Genomic DNA, 23,289 nt, shown 5'->3' with positions numbered 1-23,289 from the left:
GTATAGAGGGCTCTGCATACTACATTAAAAATCGAAAAAACGACCGTCTGTGACCTGATTTCAAATAAAATCTGGTCCAAACGACAATTGGTTTCACTGGTTCGCCGCAGCAAACCAAAAAGAACCCTCCTGGAAAGTTTGTGTTGGCCGGTAAACACCCTTGAGTCACCATTGGTCCATGGCCATTACGTAATAGGTGGGTGTGTTATGTAGTGCCACCTGGTCTGTGGGAAATAATGCCTCATTTTATTTAGCTGAGGTGAGGTCGGATAAGGTCTACATTAAAAAAATACGATAACATTTGAGCAGCATGAATGCATTTGAATGTCGCGTGGCAGAGATGGTACAGATGTACCCACACACCTCTACGATCACTATTTGCATACGTCATGAAAACCACACCTCCAGAAACAAAGGGGTGTTGGATTGTTCTAAAACACTACATCGTCTCTCAACGTTTTACCCGAAACGCAGAACGAAAGCGCAATTCGCCTGGACTATGCAGAGCCCTTTAGACAGATAGTATAAGAGAGAGAAAGAGAAAGGAAGGACAAAAGTGTTTATATTCCCTTTCCAGTGACTCTCACACACTCCACTTCACTTTCACACACACATACTCTGCCTCACCTCACCCATCGCTCCCTGACTCCAATAAGATCCCAATCCTCTACCCCAGATTGCTCATTTACATTTTAATATTAGGAAATCAATCTCTCTACACCTGAGAACGGACTCCTAGACCCCTCCTCATCACATACACACTTGTGAGGGAGCATGTGGTCATGTGTTGATGTATATTTCTCATTGCATGTAAGCCCACTGATCTGTTAGTAACACACATGATGCTCTGGAGCGTGTGTGTGTGTGTGTGTATGTCTCTTTCTGCATGATGTCACACTACATTAGAAGTGCCGAGAGTCACTCTGCTGAGTATGTGTTTGTCAGCAAGCCACACAGACAAAATTAGCTCCATCTTGCCAGTGAACTCAAGTGCTTGATTCGCATATGTGTGGTCTCACCATTAGCGCCTCAGAATAAGACTGAAGACCCATAATACACCAATCATAAATAAAAACATAATACCAGCTCCTCAATACTGTATGACAAGTAAGATACAAACGTCATAATATTATAACAATGTATTGGTGGCGCTTGATATCGATACTGTCAAGGTGAGCACAGAAATCATTTTTTGGGGAAACCCTGCTGTACGTTACATGCAACATTGTAATTATACAGTATACTTCTGATGAGTGTTATATGAATACACAATACTTGCAGCATTTATCATTTTAGTCATAACATATCATTCAAAGCTTAAAGCATATAGATTACTAACTGAACCCAAAGGGTACCTCAGAGATTTTTGTAGGGCGACCCGTAGCGCCATATTAGTTCCCTCGACCGAAAGCCTAAGAATGTTTCTGATAGACTTTTGGAAGATCGCAAAAAAAGATCTACGATTAACAAAAGTTTATACGTTTTGTCTAGATAATCTTAAAACAACTTTGGTTACTTTTGAAGCATAAATACAATCGCCATGTCACCAGCTAACATTAAGCTATAAACACACTATACTACAATCGCTCGATATCAACCACCACCAAGCCTCCGAAAACATTTTCGAACTTTATTAAAAATGTGTTTCATGGTAAATTATCACTCTGTGAATGAACCCCCTTCCATTTTAACAAAGATTTGTGCCCATGTTGCATTACTTGTGAGATTTATATGCGCGATGATGTCTATCGTCTCAACCAAAGGATGTAGTCGCATTTAGCAAACGTTAGCTAATGCTGTTTTTAAGACACAGCAAAGATTGAAAAAATCACGAGTGGGTGATAACTGGTGTGTTTCATGTCAGAGATTAAAACCGGAGATGTTATTTCAAACAATTTACCAAAAAACTAATTAAAAAAACCCATAGACTTTGGGGCGATGGAACCTGTAAGTGCTACTATACTAACTTGCTTCCGAGTTTTGAAGAAAAGGTTTGTATTATTATTGCAGTTCTTACATGGCAGCCCATACTGATATAATTTAAACATTGTATTTTCTTTCCACGGTTTGGTCAAACTAATCTAGCTTTATTCCTACAATCTCATCTTGATATATCAGATTCAGGTTTGAATCCTTCACTGACGTACACTGGTTGAATTTTTGCAATTCAAAATCTGATTGACGTCACTGAAGTATTTTCATACTAATTTCTGCTTGATCCTTCCTTCATCTGTACACCAAAAAAGCTGGTACATTGAATACAAAGGCATCCTTTATCTGTTAATACATCTATATTGAATAACACAACCGATGTCGTTCTTTTCCTCATTTGGGTTTACTTCTCTAAACGTCATTGCTTTGCAAGCACTGATATTTCCCTGAGCAAATGCAAATACACCCTGATTATTATTCCCGTGATGTGCAGGTTAAGGGTTTGATAAAATGTTGTATATACCCACAACAAAGCATGGACCGGCTGAAGTCTGCAGACATTCCTCTAGGAGTTTCATCCGTAGCCTGTGCAGTTCTGGACTGTCCCACTCCTCTGGATCAATGCCCCAGTAGAGATCCACCACCTAAAAAATACACAATAAAGAATAAACACAACTTCCCTTTAAACTGTATTTTATAAAAGTGATGTATCAAAACTCTTAACTGAAGCATAATTCTTTTTTAATTCCAACTATAGTTGATCAAGTGAGTAGTGAATCCTGGGAGAGTATGAATTTCCACACTCTTTCAGCGCACATTACCACTTTAAAACGAACCACAGGGAGAGGAATGAGGAAAGAGATAAAGAGAGACAGAAAATGGGAGAGAACAAGAGTGGAGAAGACCAAAGCGAAAGCAACGTTCACAACGTATGCTCCTGCGTTCAGCTTAACACTGCACGCATGCCCAGAACAGATTCCACGGCTAATCTTAATTGTAATTGTATATGTGTGTTTGCCGAACAAGTAAAATATCTCAAGAATGCCAATCATTGACACCGAATTCGTATTCTCTTACCTATGCTATCCAGTTTACTACAGTACATACGGTATAGCAACAAAAACTGTCTGTGGCACACAAATAATAGATAGATTTAAACTAACGCACACAATATCCACACACAAATAAAGTTGTACCTGCATTGGTGAGACAATAATAGTGGAACGAGAGTGAGCCAAGGAGAAAGAGGAGGCTTGTGTCTTGGTGTGTGTCATAATGGACTTAATGAAGAGAGACAGGCCATTTCCTCAGCACCAGTATGGCAGGACACAGGGATTTCCCTGGACACATTTGTCAGAATCAGTGTCACTGGTGCAGATAATTCAAACAGCAAACACGCTGCAGGGAAAACCTCTCTCTCTCCCCACACGCATGCGATTGTTTTGAAGGACTGGGGTTTCATAATATATTGGGTTTCGGGTTGCATATAGTATGTGTGATTTGCATGCTGATCATCTCTGGTCTGTGATTTTAATTTCATGTGTTTTATGCCCATTCATGCATTCTCAAGGCAGGCCGAATGAAATTCTGTTGTCGTTTGTGTTGGGGTGGCTCTTTAAGATCTCAGACACATTTCTCCTGCTCAGCTGGCTAATCCAAAACTGCATTGTGCCCTGCTTTCCTCCCAGACTTCATTTAACAAATATATCATGGCTTCCTTCCAAAAGCGCATAGAGCACAAGGGACTAGCAAGATCTCTATGCTAATCAAACTTCTAAGGAGAGCAAAATGCTTCATATGAACAATGTCTAGCTTCATTATAATCTGAAAGAGGAAAGTCAAGGTGGTTTTTTTCACATTTCGATTGAACAAAACGGCAAAAGACATCAAGTCGGGTTAAAACGTGAAAATGTATACATTTCTTTTAAATGACTGTATCCTTCATCTCGTATGAGTCTGCTAGAAATACAATTAATTTATCTTGGTGTAAAACATGTAATAAAAAATGAACTGAAAATAAATGTAAATTGAATCAGCATAAGATTATTTTGTAAAACACACTTATAACACAACGCACTGGAATACTTGATTCTGATTGGCTAATCGCTACATTCCAATGTCGGATATTCACAGATAACAACCGCTCAAAACTAATTACACACGGTAACCCTCATTTTGACAGGCACAGTTTAATAATACATTAAAATTAAATATTAGTCAAGTATATCCTTTAATAACATATATGACATTTTATTTACAAATGATTTAACAAAATTTCCTGTTCCTGGTATTTGAACTTACCTAGTAAGCTCTAACCTAGTAAATGGGTTTTCCTCAAGTAAGGCCTCGATTGATTAAAAATGAGCTGAAAAGTATATATCATATCAAAATGGGATGTTTAATAACCAATTTATGAGGTAAGTAGCTATGTAATAAGCATTATAATGTACACACAGCCGGCTTTTATCGCAGAATAAACCAGTTCGCTGTGATCACACAGGGTTTATTCTTACGATAGCAACGGTCTACTTGTACATTATTGTACATTACATGTACACCCTTCCTTAATATTTAAGGGTGTATTCTTTAGAAACTATAAAAGTCTGTTTAATCCCAAAGCCAGATATTGCATGATGATATCAGGTCTGATTGGTTGTTATGATTGGTATGAGTGAGGATCACATCAAATATTATCACAAATGTGGACATTTTCAGAAATGTGGAACTTACAACTATAAACAAAGCAATACACACAAACACACATGTATGTTTATTATCTCCGTGGGGGCAGTCCATAGGTGTAATAAATTGTATACTGTACAATCTGTGTATTTTATCCCCAACCCCTAGACCTAAAGATCGTAGAAAACGTTTTTGCATTATTAGATTTTCAAAAATTATAGCTCTGTACACTTTATAAGCTTTTGTGCCCTGGGGACCTAAATTTTGGTCCCCACAGTGACACGGGTCCCCATGAGTTGGTGTGCATTCAGGTTTAGGTCCCCACTAACTTATAAAAACCAAGTCCACACACACATGTTGACACTTACACAATTTAGGGTTGATGGAGATGAACTATTAACTAACAAAGCAATTACAGTCTGACAGCGAAGCCCTCGGGAAAGCCCGATAACAAGGTTTATCGAAGCCCAAACATCTGGATGTGACAACATGGATGACAAACTCCTCAGGTTTCACCGAGAGGGGGACATAGGGAGACAATTAGCATGCATCCGATGTTTTTCAGCGAAACAAACACAATAAATTTAACAGAGGAGCTGACAGAGTAAAAAAAAGTTGTGATCTTCAGCAAAACGAAGATATTTTGGGGAACTAAAGCCACAAAGCCTTCAGATTTGTAGTAAGTGAATGAGCCACCGCAGTCCAGCATGTGAAGGAAATTAATGCCTGACCATATTCCCCAAACGCTAACAAAAGACAGATTTTATAAACACAACGTCTGCTACTCAATCCCTGAATTATGACAGCTGTCTACTTTTATGATACTCATATCTTTAGATGGCGAACTAATCACACTGATGAGAAATGAGAACAGGTAGAATTGAATTGAAGGACAAATGTTGACTGTTATGCTTTCTTTCCTTCAAACTTATTCAAACAGCACACGTTTTAACCACACGAGACTACAAACTCATGTTTTTCAAAGCTAATATGCACACATCTCATAGGGAGTATCATTAAGTGGGATTTATTACACCCAAACACAGGGGAAAAAGACAGAAAAGCATCGTTTTCCACTAATAGTGCTATAGTAAAGAAATGATGATGAGGTTTACACAGCCCCTGAATGCTCTGGCTGTAAAAAATCATTTCCTAACAAAAAGCAAATATGACTGTATTTGCATAAGTACACAGCATGAATTTAGGCTTCATCTGTGGATTTGCAAATTTAGCCGAATGGCTGGCAATAAGGGGTGAAAATGTGTAAACTGGTCAGCTCAGATGCTACAATCATGACAATTCTAAACCAGGGATATATTTAAAGTGACATTAAGTAGTTAACAATTGGCTCAGCGAAGCTGACAAAATGAAACAAAAATCACAAAGAACAAAGACAAAATAGACACAAGCACTGTTGACAGGTTTTAATACATTGCTGCATCTATGATCTATCTCTTGCTTTTTTCTTTTCTCTCCATTTTTCAGGATTAATCCGAGAACGTTGCAACAGTGTTTTGAAGATAGAATGAATTGGAATGAAATCATTCCGAAAGTATTAGAGGCACATCGTAGAGAAGAGCCTTAAATGAAAAAACAGAGACGTGTCTTTCTTTTTATTGCATGATGTCAGTTTGCTCATCTCAATACAGTGTTTATACTGTCACGGTGTGGACTAACTACACATTTTAAGACTATGATGATAAAGCCATTCCCTGGATTTCTTAAACGCACACAATGTAACATAAAAGTCAAAAAAAGTTACAAATACCACTGCTGCTAAAACTACTTTCATATATTTGGTTTCATCTTGTAGAGTTGCAGGGCAAATGGTGCTATTTATTAAGAAGTAGCACAACAGCCTGAATTTAATTATAGAATCTGCAAACAGCTACCGTACAGGTCTACAGATGCTATTAAAATCTAAATTACGTTGACTTTACTGCCGGTGTTGATCACAACTCTTGCAGAACAGAAAACTTTTCATCTTAAAGGTAAATGGCAGAGGAGTCAAGTGGTTTGATACTGATAGTTGTGAGCCGAATTCACAATCAGCTCCAAAGCGATTGAGCAAAAGATGCACATAATTTACAATGCAGCTGCCAATTTCATCTCAATAAAAAAGGCCAACAGATTCTCCTGAGATGGGTTATGAGTTATTGTCCTTCTGGATGCTGCTCTACAACAATGTTCCACTTTAACAGAAGACAAATGTGTGAAGTGAGGACCCCTGTATGAGCGGCCAATGCTACAGTAGGTATTACTATTAAAACACACGATTAAAACAAGAACACCGCGTAAGAAATAGCATGAGCATGTATGCAAAAAATGTATTCATACATGCTGTGCAGTGGGTATGCGGTGCGTAGAGTAACACGTATGCAGTACAGATTCGTCATGCGCCATTGTGCTTCATTGTGCACACATACTACGTTTGTAGCGCGCTAGCGGTCCGCGCCTTCTGTGTGATTCAGTCAACAATTGGTATTTATATTGGTATATATGATTAATCGAAACGTACGTTTTTAAAATGGGTAAAGGGAAACGCGCTATTTTCATCTTTGTGATTCTCTGTTTTATGTTTAGTGCGAGTGGTTGATAGATATATATAAACTCTATAACAGCATCCACCGTAAATTTCCATGGTGTATCTAGATTATAAAATATGACTTTGAATTACAGTAAATTTAGGATGACACAGTGAAGTTATATAAGCCTAGCCTATTAAAAGAGTTTCACAACAATTTACCATCCATTCCAGTGTCCGATGAAACTGCCTCCCATGCCTTTTCTTTAGCATTCATGTCTTTGTAAAAGAGTCCTGGGGGTCAAAAATCACTTTGTATTTCTCTACCTCAATAATTAAGCGTGTGTTTCCCATTGTGCTAAAGTCTTGTACTTTCCACCTGCTTGTCTGTATATAAGCACCTTCCTCACTCAATATAAACACTGTAGAATAAGGGTGCTTAATTTAACAAATAACATAAATAAATAAATAAAAGTTGTAAACTTTTTTTATATGCATTCATGGTGAAATTACTGCATTTCTGTGTCAATTCGTGTTAATTTTGAGCATGATACGTGTTCTATTACTTTAAGTCCGTGCTGTACAATAAAAATAATACTCAATGCGTAAACGATCGCTGCGCTGATGTACCGCACCACATCTACAACGGACAGACTGCACCCCATCCGCATGCTGTGTGAATGATCTAATCTGTTAACATGGGCATGTGAAAAAATACATACCGCATACGCACTGCACAGTATGTATGAATCGACTGTTACTATTAAAACACTCACCCTGCGTAAAAAATAGCATGAGCATGTATGCAACAAAAAGTGGGGAAATATTGAAACGAAACATAAAAGTGAAGGACTAAAAAGTGTGGTCGGTTAGTTGACGAATATGCAGTAAAAAAAAAGTTTTGTAAAACACCATTTCTGATGAAAAAAAAAAAATATATATATATATATATGTATGGGTTAAACCACTGAACTGGTAAATCAAAAGTTTGCTGGTTCGATCCCAGCAGCCACCACCAGTGTGTCCTTGAGCAAGACACTTTACTCCTTGCTGCTCCAGGGGGATTGTCCCTGTAATAAGTGCACTGTAAGTCGCTTTGGATAAAAGCGTCTGCCAAATGCCTAAATGTAAATGTAAATGTATGGAGTGAAGTCTGAAGTTTCAGAAAATATAAGGTGTCACTTAATTAGTCAACTCTTTTTAGTCAAAGTTTTTTGTGTGTATGGAGAACCTTCCTTCAGATTCAGATACAGGGTTAAAGTTTATTTTTAAAGACGTTCCAGCTCATATGGGAAAATAGGAAGTGTTTGTTTGTTTCATTGCTCCGAGGATTCCATCATGAACAAGGCACAGATTTAGGGAGAGACTTAAATTAAAAAGCAGTGCCGTGCCATCAATATTAGATTCAATAGGCACGGCGCAGCAATCTTATGTGAGTAAAACATTTTTGTAATATGCATCCCTAGTGTTTTGTAGAGATCGCTTGATGTGTCCTGAGCACTATTTGCATGAGATTAGTATTACCTCTAGTCATTTGGATTAATTTCAGAGGTTGTCTGTGATCTTAATACCGTGCAAATCGCCATCTCTGTGATTTGGCAGGCTCATATATTATTTTTCAAGGTTATATATTGAAAATAAATGTCTTTTCAACTTTTAGAATAATGGAGGCTGTTTTGAACTGTTTTGGTATTATTTCGGGTGCTGGGTAATATCCATAAGTAACCGGGTGTCTCCCTTTTGTTTACTTATCATGGAAACTCTCACAACATATGAGACCCGTGATAGCGGTGATCGTTTTGTCCGGTTCGCAATCTCTGGTCTCAAATGCTGACAGGTACGGTCATATATCATTAAACGCAATACAACGATGCGCTATAAAAACTATACGCAAAGACCTTGCCATCACATCCAGGAAATAAGTCCATAAATTTGAGTCAAATCATCCCGTGCGAATGCGTCACATAAAATACTGATGTGATTTATAAATCAGAGGAGGTCTCCAGATAATACTTTTGGCGAGTGAAAACTGTGAATGGTGCTAATGTGTAACCTAACGTTAAGTCTCTTACCAAATTCACAAAAGGCTCCTACTAAGCAAACTGCTATCCAATCAAAGCAGAGCGCGGTTACTAAAAAAATCTCAGACCCGGGGTAGAAATATATCCTATTTCTTATTGATTTTGATGTTGTTTAAAGTAAAAATCACACAAGCGTCATAAGTGGACCTTATACAACAGTATAAAACAATAAACAAGCCCAGTTCATCACACATTTAATTAATAAATCATTTTTGAATCCACATTTTAAATTCTCCCAAAGTAGTACCATATTTTATTCATTTGCATGACACTTACCAGAATACATTTTCTTCAAAAAGAAAAACTGTAATTAATGTAACAATCACATTTGAGAACACCACAAATTATCAAAAATGAATAAGAAATGAGTTCAACAATTATTATTAAATTGACCTTGTCCTCTTGTGTGACGGTACAGTTGTCACAACAGTGAACATTATCCGTCACACCAGAAAGGAGGTTCAGTCTTTTGTCTCAGATGACGACCTTGCTGTTTCTAGCTAACCTGTCAACAGCAGTCAGCAAAAATAATTTGCTCAACTTTCCATGATTATGTAAAAAGTGAAATATTGGAACAATTTTGAGATCATGTATACACGTCATGTGCCTCACAGGGGCTTCAGTAACATGATCTTGAATGGGGTCTTTTTGGCATATTAATGTTGTTTGTGGATTTGCCTGATTTCAAATCAGGATCTGGTGTCACACCAGAGGACTTGGTTTTCAGAGACAAAATGTATCAAGTTCCTACGCTTCTAGAAATATATGGATGAAAACATTATTGCCATTTACTGCCATTTACATTAAAATTTACTGAATGCTTGAGACAGTCACACCCTAGGACAATTTTGAGATTTGGCTCAAAATTAAAAAAATCGAATAACAAAGCAGCTTTATAACGACAGGTCCATGTAACATATGCTTAACCATTCACTGGATTTTAAATGATCACAGTACTAATCATTTTGATTTTATCATGTGTGACAGTGAAAATCCCATGTCACGTCAACCACCCGTTTCCTGATTTATCACACTGTTTGCTCAGCCACCCTAAAGAGAGAACCACGTCTTCAGACCCTTGGAGCAGTCACCAATCTCCATGCCTTCATCTTATCTCTCACAATACCCACAATGCACTGATCTTGAGTGCTTCTGCAATTAGACTACTGCTATGGCAACCAGCTGCCTGCCTTATCAATTTAGATGAGGGAGAGTCAGAGAAAAAAAGGCAGAGAGAGAGGGAGAGAGAGAGAAAGAAACAGAGAAAGAGAGAGAGCGAGAGAGAGAGAGCAGCCAAATGTTAAAACCATAAAACCTTACATCAATCATGTCTATGCCTGGAATGAAAATGGCCTTTTTTCCTGCAAATGGCTAATCGATACGTTTGAAGTCAGAACGAAGAAGTCACATTAATTCCATACAAGGCCCTGGATCAATGGGCCCGGCACAACAACACACAAGCCCCAAGAGAAGTGAGCATTTGTACCTCGATCTCTGTCCCTGTATATTTTCATCTCTTCCTGTTCCTGTTACCCTTCAGCTGTTTTCCATCCTTTTTCCTCGCCTTCTCATCCGATGAAGCCCCAATGAATGCTGACATAGCCAATGTGCTATCGCCAGCATAAAGCGCTTACACAACTTCCCAGGGTGCCAGTAGAGGTTGATTCATGGTCTACCGAGGAGTGCAAATAAGCCACCAGCTAAAGGGTTACTTGGTTCACAATCCACTTTATCACCTTTATGAACCTAAAAACGCAATTAAACCACATAGTTACTATAGCACAAACTGCAATTTCTGTGTTTGGTCTACTGCAGGTCAACACACAATTTCTCGATGTCACAGAGTCTATTAAATAGAGGTCCGAAAGAAAGTTGGAAAAGAAGTTTACTTGATCACACTATTCCAAAAACAAAAGATATTTAAAGAGCAATTTATCTTATTCTGACATAACAAACCTTATCAGCCTGACGTCACATTCACAGAGTAAATTCCTCTCTTTACCTGCCCAATTCCACTATGTGTGCATGTTTTTTTTACCTTTTACCTCAGTTCACCAATATGCTGTTATTCATCTCATTGCCAAATAAATTAATCCAAAAATATCGTATCCTGTTAACTGTCACCCGTTCTGTTTACAGGACACCTAAGATTGCGTCAATATTGTGCATGCAATTTCTAATCGAATCATGACAACTATATATCATTGGAAAGGTCAAAGACTCTAGAATACAGATTTCTTTGGTGTTTTTTAAAATAATTTATGTAGGGAGAGTAATTGATTCTTTTTTATAAGGAGCGTGCTTGGATTTTTTGTTATCCTTTTGCAACCTGTATGTATTTTTTAATCAAAGAAAAACAAACATTTTTTATTTATTCTCTACCATAAACCTAACAGCATAACATTTTCTTTTGTGTGTGTGATTTTAGCAATAATCAGCTTCTTTTCTTTTTTCATACGAGACCAACCTTTAGTCTGTATTCCAAAGAATTCACTTTAGTTCCAACATGCGTTTTCATGTGTAGGCTCAAAAAGTCAGTTCATTTTTGTACCAAACAAGCAAATATTGTACAGTGTTATAAAAGGATGAACAAATATTAATAGCAAATAAAGTTATCAAAACATACTATAAAACATAGTTTTTTGTTTACTTAGTACCATAAAATCAAATATGGTACAATATCATAAAAAAGGGCCAACAAATATTAATAACGAATAAAATGGCACTTAATGTATGATTTATTTCCTGGGAGGTTTTTAATGCATTTTTATTTTGCTTTTTAAAATTAAACCCATATTCCCTGATATGCTGCAATTTGCCTTTTTGCCAAATAATTGTCCAAACAACACTTCAAAAGCATTACAAAGACACATGCTTATTACTAGGTTTGATGGTCTGAATGTGTCAGGCGGCTCTACTGCCCTTCCCACAGCCTCGACTTCAGCCTTGTAATCAAACCTCGCCTCTGCTGCCGTCGCCATGGCAGCCAAACGCTATTACAGTACCAGCCATTTGCAAGTGCCTTCAGCTCGTCTCCTGCTCCCCCATTGAACTATTAAGAGCTTCATTAAAAGGTATTGTTTGTATAAAAGCAGGACGTCATGGTGTGCATGTGCATGTTGAAATTATGATGGTTGATGTGATTAAGTTGACTGGAAGCTAAATGGGAGTTTGGGAACACATTACACAGTTGTTTAAATGGTCAGTTAGGGTTTCAGGACAAGTGTGACCATCTGGATAACAGCGAGACAGGGATGTGGAAGTGCTTTCGGACAGACTGAAATAAAAACATTATAATTTTATGGACACGCTGATTTCATTTTTGAACAGAGAATTCAAAAATGATTTGATTCAAGATTATTACGAAGAATAACTCATTACAAGTACAAACAAATGCACAACGCAGTTATTTTCAGTCTGTCAGTCTCTTCAGACATCACATGGGTCTGAGATTAGTGCGTTCTTAGATATCATTCGACTTCCAAGTATTGCTATTCTATTTTCAAGAAAATAAAATAAAAAAGTGTGAAAATAACATGTTAGAGATTATTGTTTTGATTCAAAATAAAAGTCATCCAGAAAAATCACATTATAACACACTATAAAGCAACCTCCCCCTCTGTAATTTATATAATACTCATCTACTACAACTCAATGAAACTAAAGTTGAATGTATATTATCATGTTTTCTTATCATTATAATTTGTCACATTAAGCAGATTATAGCATACACCCTAATTCTTCCCCTACACTGTAAAAGCTTATTACAGTTTTCTTCAGATCTGAAGGCAAAACTGTTACAGGGATTTAGTGTGCAAGTATTAGCTGTGACTGGAAGAAGATGCATCCTTCAGCACGCAAACACACACACACACACACACACACACACACACACATTCTTTCTCTCTCCAACAACACACACCAACCCTCCGAGGGACATCACAGGAAATAGAATCAAATAACGGTGACCATAGAGAATCACAATTTGCCACATCATATTTGCCGGATGAGAGAACTCACCTCTTTGTCCATTTTCTCTCTCTCTTTTTCTCTCTCACACCTCTATCTCTCTCTCCCTCTATCTATCTCTCTCTCCCCCCTCTCTCTCATTCCTTTCAATTTATTTAAAAATAAAAACATGGTGAAAGTGAAGCCAAGATGACATTAATAAGATTTTTATGAGCCATGTTTACACACACCTGTGGCCTCACATTCAATAGGAAGGTGTCAGGCTACATAAGCTACAATGATGCACAAGCAGAAAGGCAGAGGCATTTAACATTTGGCTCGTCATTCACTTTGTGCAGGGAGTTCCAAAAGCATACACGAGAGACATTATTGCCCTAAACCCTTCAAAGAGTTCACTTCAAGGAGTCAGCCCTTCGAAGGGAGTAGGGCATAGGGATGCTCACTTCCGTTTGGAAAATCCCCTCAGTGCAACCGGCCCCACGAAACATAATTGAGAAAACTTCAAAATACAAGACCTTGCAAAATTAAACTCCAAACTCAAGAAGACAATTCAAAATTCAGGATTTTCTGACAACATGTTTTCTGCTTTAAGTCTATGATTTGGGCCCAGTTTCACAGACAAGGCTTAGCTTAAGCCAACACTTCTGGGCTGTGTCCACCGAGGCGCATTTACGCGGCTGAAAATGGTAGGAGCTCGGCTGAAAATCCCCGCTGCAGGGCGCAACGTTCTGCTCACAGTTGAGCGTTTTTCAACTCTGGGCGCTTGGTCGACACAAGGCGCCGATCGTGGGAAAACGCATAGCACTAGCGCTGAGCGAATAAAAAAGTCTACTCATGGCTTTTTTAGAAGCGCGGCGCTACCGTTGAAAACAATTGAAAAAACACGCCGGACGCAGGCGTAAACACCTCGGTGGACACACGGCTTAAGCCTTTTAGGAGCGGTTTCACAGACAAGGCTGAAGGATTGTCCCAGACTAGAATGAATGTGTGACCTGTTTTTGGCCAGAAATATCTTAAATTATATCAGTGCCATTGTTTTGTCTCGAGATGCACACCAGCAATGTATTCTTCTAAGGTATTTTTATAAAAGCAACAAAAATATCTTCAACTAAAAAAGGATATTTAAAATGCATTAGAAAAAAAAAACACTACTGATATTGCATCTTGAGACAAAACAATGACACTGGCAAATTTAAAGATAAGCCTATATCAGGGCAAGTTAGGACAGTTCAAACTATAATTTTAGTCTGGGACTAGCCTTAAGCCTTGTCTATGAAACTGCCCCATAATCATCTTTTGAAGCCTTAAGCCCCGTTCAGACCGCCAGCGACAAAGCGATGTCATTCATGTCAGTGGTAGCCTAGCTACATCCAGAGTGAATGTGACCATTGGCGACAAGAAGTGGGCATGTCTAGATACTTGACAAAGTTTAAATTTGCTCAACTTTATGCAAATGCCTTTGAACAACCTCATAGCAAGACTGGCAAAACACAGCAACACAGTGACTACTTTCTTTGCCAAAACCATATCTGCAGATGAAGAAATGTTTATTTGATTAGTTATCTCTCCTAGCACTGGACGCCACAAGGTGTCAAGGGATTCTAAACAGCCCAAACATGAACTACATGTCTGGCAGATCAATGACTAGCCTAGACAGATGACTGGCCTTCATGTGTCATCTCACTCTCAGATCAGTCACACCTGATGTGGATGAGCTGACAGATTCATGATCATGCAAGCACTGTTAGAACTGCTCATCTATGATGATAGGATGTGGAGATACGGTTAGTTTAGGGGCTTCACCTCAAAAATCAACTTTATGCAAATAAGCAGAAAAGCAACGAGACAACAACCAATGGTAGTGTGAAGAGTAAGCCATTACTTCATACATTTGGATAGAGAAAAAAAAACAGATGTGTCAGAATATTCGATCTGTGCATTACTGGCAGAGTTAATGCAGTCTAATAGACCTGCCACTTACCATTCATCAAACATCAATATTGACATAAAAAGAGAAAACAATTCAGTGCTCTGGTCTGGTTAACTAAACTCTGACTGCATGCAAGAAGTTTAGAAGGTCCAATGTGTAATTTTGAAAATACTATTTTTTTAGATAATGTACATATTAACTATGTCTTCAGATGAATATAAAGAACTTACATTATTAAGTGTTATGTTTTTATTTCCTTAGAATGAGCTATTTCAATCTACATACACCACGGGTCCCCTTACATGGAAATCACCATATTGTTTCTACGGTAGCCCTAAACGGACAAACTGCTCTACAGAGTGTGTTTCGTAAATATGTAAAGTCCTTTGGCAAAGAAGTGAAAACATGACTACATCTTAGTTCTGTGTCAGCCTCCGTAGTACTTTGAAAGAGAGGCTTGGAGTGAGCTGTTAGATGCAACCTCACCAACCTCATCTACATTTCATACACTGGACCTTAATAATGCACTTTCAACCATACCAGTCAACTTGCAAAATTAATGTTTACCTGATTTGCATCATTGTTATTTTGCTGCTTTTATTAATACTTGAATTTGATAAATGTTACTTGCTTATAGTTTGGGCTGTTGTATTAAAATTTATACCGAGAACAGTGACATTTCACTGGTATTTGTATCAAGCACTAAAAAAATGACAATCCCAGTTGTTTTTGCTCGTAAGGCTGCAGAAGCACTTTGATGTCTAAAACATTTCCGCCTTGTTAATATGGATAAAATATTCTAAGAACTGGAACTAATTATGAGACTGTAATTCAAAAGTCACTTTTCCGGCAGCACCAAAAACAAACCCAAATCACAGGCTAGGCTGCTGTTTAATGAGGCATAATATCTTATATAAAATTATATTCCTTAAGGGTAAACTCTCCGAATCAGGTCAAGCCCTATGTCCAATCTCAGCGTGCTGTCTGTGCCACTGGCCATGGTGCCTGTTCCAGAGACTGCATTTGTTTATCAAATTGCCTGATAAAAATCTCTCCACTGCTCCATTCTCTCAACAACAGGCCATTTGCATTGTAAATACCTCTCCAGAGAAGAGGAAGAGAGTGGAGAATATAGGGCCACGTTCCTGAGGGCGAATATAAGAGGCATGTTTGCGTCTTGCATTGGGCATATCATTGCAGAGATCACACAATAGTCCCAAAGCCACTCAATCTTTTAAACCCACTGAGAAACAGAGGAAAGCAAATAAAGAGAAACAAAAAAGAAAAGAAATGTGTTTAAATTGGTCATGAACCTTATGGCTACTACAGACTGAGATGTACCCACAGATAGTCTGTTACCTGGAATTCAATGCCATAGTTTTCCCTGCAGAAGTCCCGTAGTTTGGGATAGACATGTTCTTTAAGAGCATTTCTCTCTGCTTCTGTGTCTGTAACAAAAAACAAAGAATAATCAGAGGACAATGTAGCAAACATTTATCTGTACATGAACATAAATCATTCTTTATAATTGTCTGTATCTTACATTGTAACAGACTGTCAATCAAAAAAAATGTCTGAGGTGCCACCATTTTACAGTGATTGTATCTGATGGTACAATCGCAGTTCTTCGATATACACCATGATACAATGATCCCTTATAAATACCCACGTACCATTTTATTTATGTGGTGCTTTAAAGAATATCATGGGAGTACCCTAGTAAAACCATTGCTTTACCATGTGATGGTTGTTAGTGTGGAAGAAGATTTTTAAGTCATAGGCACAAATGCCTAAAGGGAAAGTTCACCCCAAAATGAAAATTATTTGTGCCCTAATGTCATTCCAGATATTTATGGCTTATTTTCTTCTGTGGAACACAAAAGAAGATATTTTGAGAAATGTCTGAGTGGTTTTGTGTCCATACAATGGAGGGCAGTCTTGCTTGGTTTCCAACTTTCTTCAAAATATCTTCTTTTGTATTCCCGAGATGAAAGAAAGTCCCACAGGTTTGGAATGATATGAGGGCAAGTAAATAAGGAAATAATTTTCATTTTGGGGTGAACTATCCCTTTAAAAGCAAAACACACATAACACATACAAATGTTTTGCTCACAATACCTTTCATCCTCTTCAAGACTCTGTTCTTTCATACATTGTATTTTCTCTCACTGGGGTTAGCTGCCAGCATGATTTGAAAACAGAGATGACCATGTGTGTGTGTGCGTGTTTTATGTGGACGTGCATGTGTATTGTACTTAACATCAGTCAGTTGCTGTATATTACATGACACTCTTTGTCACGGACAGCCAGAGCAATATGAGACATGAGAGTTGACCCATTCAACCAAAAATTTACATTTTGTCATCATTTACTTGACCCTCTTATCATTTCAAACCTGTATGACTTTCTCTCTACCACAGAACACGAAAGAAGATATTTTGAAGAATGTTGATAACCGGCACCCATTAACTTGCATTGGTTTTGTGTTCGTACAATAAAAGTAAATGGATGCCAGCTGTTCGGTTACCAAAATTCGTTCAAAATATCTTCTTTTGTGTTATGTGACAGAAAGAAAGTCACACAAGTTTTAAATGACAAGAGGGAGACTAAATGATGACAAGAATTTTCATTTTTGGGTGACATATCCCTTTACGTTGCAGAACAGTTAACACTGCAATAACAACCCTTTAATGTGTTCTAAAGGTTAAAGATTTAGGCTGAGAATGCATGATGACAGTCAACTGTTTCAAGGTCACATGATATCCCTACGTTTGGTGAAACATATCTTTTTATCCTCTCCTCTGTCTTCCTTTGTCTGTCATTCTTTGATTTACCTCGGACTGACAGCAAGTAGAAAATCTTAAGCAGTTTTCTGTTATCGACACATGTTTCAACTCTTGCAACATCTTTCCCTCTTTTGCCAGTCAGCATCAGTTTTCCCATTTTCAGACATCCGCCGATAGCCGACAGGGATCGGGAAACTCTGACTTGAGATTTAAAATGAAGGCCAATCATGTGTGTTGAATATGCTTTAGATATCTGTGTCAATCCATTCAAGAGTTTTTGGTCGGTACAAGAACAGCTTGTGGACCTCTTGTGTGTTTAATCTTTCATATCTGTCCATTTTGATCTTTTTTTAGGATGGTATTTGAGCCGTACTATAAAGTATCCAGTCGCAGCCTATCACGTCTTTCAAGCTGTCGTCTTCTTTTTTGTTCTTTTGCAGTCTTTGTCTGTGATAAAACATGCCTACAGGTTTACCCACCCCCTTGTCTTTGAACCTGCAGCATTGATAACCTTCTATTCTCTTTTCATCTCATTCCCGCTTCTTTCACCCTTTTTTGTTCTTTTTTCCTTAACATAAAACTTGACAAGCAGAGCACTAAAGAAACGGCTCACCCAAAAATCATTCTTCATTCATTCAGGTGTCAATCAAAAGCTGTATATTGTTTTTTTTCTATGGAACACACATTTTTGATGAATCTTTACATACAATGACAGGACTCAGTCTGTCAAGATTTAGCACTGAATCTTGCAAGTGTTGAAATTAAATGCATTTTAAATGATGGATCCGAATGCCAGATGGATTCCAGCTACGGTTGAAGGGAAGATCATAAGTGAATTAAGGCTTTCTTTTTTGCTAACAAAGTTAAAAATATAACTTCATTGTGTGATCATTTTGGCACAGATGTACTTATATGCTTACAGTATAATGAACTGTGAAAATTGTCAAATCGTTTCGTGATCAGTGATTTTGTCAGTAAACAAGACAAACACTGTCAAAAGCACCTCATACTGGCGAAGACATTTCACATGCCACACGCTTTAAAAAACACATTCTCATATCAGATCTTAACTTTCAACATTTATAAATCAAGAACTGTTTCAAAGAAATAAGGTGTGAAATATTTTGAGAGAAAGCAAGAATGTATTGTACATTTGTTACTGTAGCTATTGAACTGGCTGGCTTTCACATACACATGTGCCATGTTTGTCATGATTGACGATAATAAAAACAGGAACAACAAGAGGTACAACTAGTGAGCTCATTCCTAAGGCGGGGTGGGGAGTATTATTAAAAAGGAGATTGGATTGAATGGAGGAAGGGAAGCAAGGAAAGATGAAGAAGGGAGTCGTGCGATGTTGTGAGGAAAGAAAAGATTTGAACAAGACTTAGATTTCTATAATAAAGCATTGTAGACCAAATCAAAAGCTGCCATTAGACATCATCTCAGACACAAGTAAAGAAAAAGGAGGAAAATAAAGGAACAAAATTGCTCTTTATGTTCCACATTAAATGACTCATCCCTAACATCTCTCAGTATCCTTTCAACTTTGCTCTATCCCTGAAAAATAAACCATACTTTCAAAAAACCCTTACTTCCACAACAATCCCCTCCTGTATTGCGTGCATGGAAAAATATAGACGTCAGGCAACATGGCCACGAAGGAACCGTCTTCAGAAAAAGCTTTTTACAGTCATTTAATGTTCTAAATGTGCTTAAATAGTTTATGAATATCCACATCGTTTTGAATCCCAAACTGGATCTATAACTGTGTCTCGTTCATACACTCCCTCCCATCATGTCTAGAATCTGGGGAGATGTCGTTCCCATGGGGCTTTCGCATGTGTCTTCAGAAGCACAATAACTGCATATAGATGAGCTCAGTGTGATAGAGCTGTTTGATGCCGAAGCAGACGCCTTTGAGGGATTAGGAAAGGTCTCTTTCTCTTGCAAGATTGAGGACGATGCAATGAGAAGTTTACTCGTGATCATGTGTGCTTAAATCCCTTTGGTGACTAAAACACGTCCCTGTTAGGAATCCATTAGCTACATGGCATTAGTAAACTAATTACTAAATGCTCAAAGGCATCAATATTATCTGAATATTTAAGCACATAATTACCTATTATTATGATAAGCCGTTGGAGTGTTTTCTAAATGCAATACCTAGAAACCAATGCTATTTTGTGCTTAATATCAACTCTTAACATGCTGAAAAGTTAAATAAATTACTGATTTGTGGATGGTAATTTTGGACCCTGGTCTCTCAACTTGATTTAACTGTTGTACTTAGTTCCAGGTTAAAAGATTGTGAAAGCACATTAATAAATCAGCTCGGCTAAAAACACACACTATATTATACAGTACAGTGTTCAATTCAAGGTCTTTAAAGCAGTAAAAAAAACTACACAAACTGTAGGAGCCATTGGTTGGCCTACAGAGACACATACAAAACCAAACAAGCATTTAATGTTGTGGTATACATTTCCTCAGACATCCTCAAGATTCTGACAGGTGCTGTCTTGAACTACATCTAACCCCCAAACCTGCCCCTAACTTAAATTGAGATCATTGCTCTCAAGTCAGAGAAACTGTTAAAGTGAAACTATTGAGACTACTGTGTATGTGTGCTAAGGTCAACTCCACTTGTAATTCTGTGATGCACAAATTGCACCCTCTAGTGCTTAAGGGGGAAGAGCATTGCACCAAATCCCAACAGCAGACTGTTTCAGCCGCAGAAGGACAGAGGAAACGCATAGTTCTGTATCATTAATTCTCCACCTTGACAAATGAATGAATGACCTCTGGGTTGTACATTTATAAGTCAGCCACATCACAGTCCCAAGTACACCTTCTGCGCACACCGGTCACCTCTGCATCTCACTAAATCATCTCCGTCCAGCAGTTTCTAAAGCTGACCGTTGTTGACTGGAAGAAAATTCCTCTGGTCACTATCTAATGCAAAACAGTAATCTAGTATAAGACAAGGATGAATTGCATCCGTTTAATAAAAGTGTAAGGTGATAATGCAAAAATGTGAGTGAGGTGAGAGCTGTCTGACTGAGCTGTCTCCTTATGCACAAACAGAAGGCGAATAATGCAAAAATATTATTTTTACTTATTTGAAATGTTTTAGTTTGGGAAATTAATAATGGTCTGTTTTTTCAACAAATGATATCAGAATATTATTGTGCATCAGGAGTGTGTGAGCACAATACATCCACAGGGTGAAACATCTTCAGTAGAGAATATCAATGGTTTTATTGCTATTCAATTCATCATCATTTTATTAAGACAATCCCCTCACCAGTGCAATGTACCCAAAGGTCCTTCATGGTCACCTCTCCACTCGAATTTCTCCTCTTTCTCACTCTTCTTACCCACTTCTACAGCAAAGTACTTTCCCTTGGCTTGTTTACTCCTAGATTAGAAGTACTATTTTAAGGTCTCCCTGCAGCCCATATTTAAATGTATGACGGCATATGTGCCGCCTGGTTCCCGTTGCACTCATTTATTTTGAGGTCAATTCTAAGCAGGATTGGGTTTTAGACTGTACGTGTATAAACGAGAAATCGATGGTGGTAACGATGACCGACTGCGAGCAAGAATTTTACACAGTCTTGAACTAACAGCGTGAGAGATTCCCTATAACGCAACTAAGGAAGATTGTGTAACTGTGCGAAATTTGTGACACGGTTGCCAAGCATTTGCTTCTATGGACCAGCGATAAAACAGACGGCTCCACTAACCGATGTCACTGCTGGTCTTGTCAAAGCACACGGGACAGCACTGCTGCAAACATAATAGACAGACGGATCTCTGAGGATGGCAGCGTGTGTTATGAAATGGGATAATATGGAACCGTCTGAATCCATTACTGTAAAATCTGGTTCATTAACATATTTGATGATAACGCGCGTCTTGCACATCGTTTGGGGATTAACAGGTGTCCTTCTGGTTGACGGGAAAGTTCCTGTAGCTCATTTGGCGCAAAGGTCATGGGTTTGAGATTTTCACACATACTAATAAAACGTAGATCTTGAAATGCATCGTACAGTAAGTCGTTTTGCACCAAAGCGTCTGCCAAATACATAAAGTCACGTGAATATTGGAGCACGATTAACATTGTGCATAGGTGTCAAGTTTACGCACGCACCACTCGTGGATCATTTAGAAATGCTAGCCTGGAAAGAGATACTTTGCGCTCTTACCGTCGGGGTTGGCACAGATGAAGACTCGGACGCTTCTGCCCGTGGGGACGTGGAACGGAGGGAGCGCAAGGACGTTCCCACTGATGGCCGCTCTGCGCAGGGCAGAATCACGGGGACAGGGCTGCCTGCTCCCCACTCCAGACGGCCACATGGGTGGCGACTTCCAGTGCGTCTGCACACATAGAAAAGAATTCAACGTGCTGACAAATACAGTATCATTCATGAATGAATGACTGCCTGCGTATTTTAAACGTGCGTTTCGTTGGCATCTCACCTCAACTCTGCATCTAACGATGCATTTGACTTATTAACATTGCCTATCAAAATCAACGCTGGTAATATTCTTAAATGGAAGATCAGCGCGCAGTAAGAATTTATTTTAGAAGAAATGCAAACATATAGTGTTTACTTTATCACTTAAACCCGATTTCTTGTGCCAATGAGCTGGCCAGACCAGCAGTCCTACGCGAACCGCAGTCCTTTACTATCATTCCCGCACACAGGGAACAAGCAATCGACGATGTCTGTGTATGGTCAAACAACGGATCTAAAGCTGTTTCAACGAGTTGAACGTGGCTTTGTCTCAGTCGCGTTTCTGATCACATACCAGACATCCAAAGACAAAGTTGCGCGTCAATCGTATAGTAAACCAAATTACGCCGAAACGCAGTCTGTCTAACAAACTCAATGTAACGGATACGTTCAGCATGCTTACACACTAGCACAACACACTTGAAGCGCTTACGTTCATCCTCTTCATTCTGGAGCCTTAAACAGTATCCGATCAGGTATTCACGGAAATCAGCGGAGACGGCGACCGCCCATTTAATATCTTTGGCTACAATTCAGTCACAAGAGTGACGGTCATTGCTCAAAGCTCGGCGGTCAGCATCCTCCTCCTGCCGCGTCCTATAAATGTCCGCGCACGGTGTTTTCTGTCCGCAGTGCTTGAGGAAAACACAAGTGAGATGACAGATATTAGAGTGGAGGGATAGTCCCCCCATCGCCAGCTGTCTCGTAATGCGCAGCGGCGAGCAGAGGTACGAGAGGAGGAGGAGGGCTCTGAATCGTTTTCAATAAATGCTTCTCTTTCGCAGCGTGCTAGAAGTTAAAGTGAATTGAATTAAACGTAATTGATTGGACCGCATTGCTGCGCGCTCGGGGAAATGCTTAA

At 38.6% G+C, this 23,289-nt stretch overlaps 1 protein-coding gene across 3 annotated transcripts in view; it reads right to left on the bottom strand.

Moving 5' to 3' along the window:
• The window catches only part of LOC130411758 (NACHT and WD repeat domain-containing protein 2), a 42,260-nt gene extending 19,258 nt beyond the window's left edge, over positions 1-23,002 (bottom strand). The window contains exons 1-4 of one of the 3 annotated variants that reach the window (XM_056737035.1): positions 22,861-23,002; positions 22,116-22,287; positions 16,478-16,566; positions 2,460-2,576 (exon numbers count right to left, since the gene is read on the bottom strand). In XM_056737035.1, coding sequence (XP_056593013.1) covers positions 2,460-2,576; positions 16,478-16,566; positions 22,116-22,287; positions 22,861-22,875 — 393 coding nt within the window. In that variant the 5' untranslated portion in view covers positions 22,876-23,002. Of the gene's footprint in view, positions 1-2,455; positions 2,577-16,477; positions 16,567-22,115; positions 22,288-22,830 lie in introns of those variants that run through there. The other 2 variants (XM_056737574.1, XM_056738227.1) reach the window with 2 other exon arrangements.
• Between the last annotated feature and the right edge of the window lie 287 nt (positions 23,003-23,289).

Source organism: Triplophysa dalaica, chromosome 1 (genome assembly GCF_015846415.1).
Source record: "Triplophysa dalaica isolate WHDGS20190420 chromosome 1, ASM1584641v1, whole genome shotgun sequence".
Classification (NCBI taxonomy): Eukaryota; Metazoa; Chordata; class Actinopteri; order Cypriniformes; family Nemacheilidae; genus Triplophysa; species Triplophysa dalaica.
Note: the sequence above shows the minus strand (reverse complement) of the source record. Positions and strands in the feature narration are given on the sequence as shown.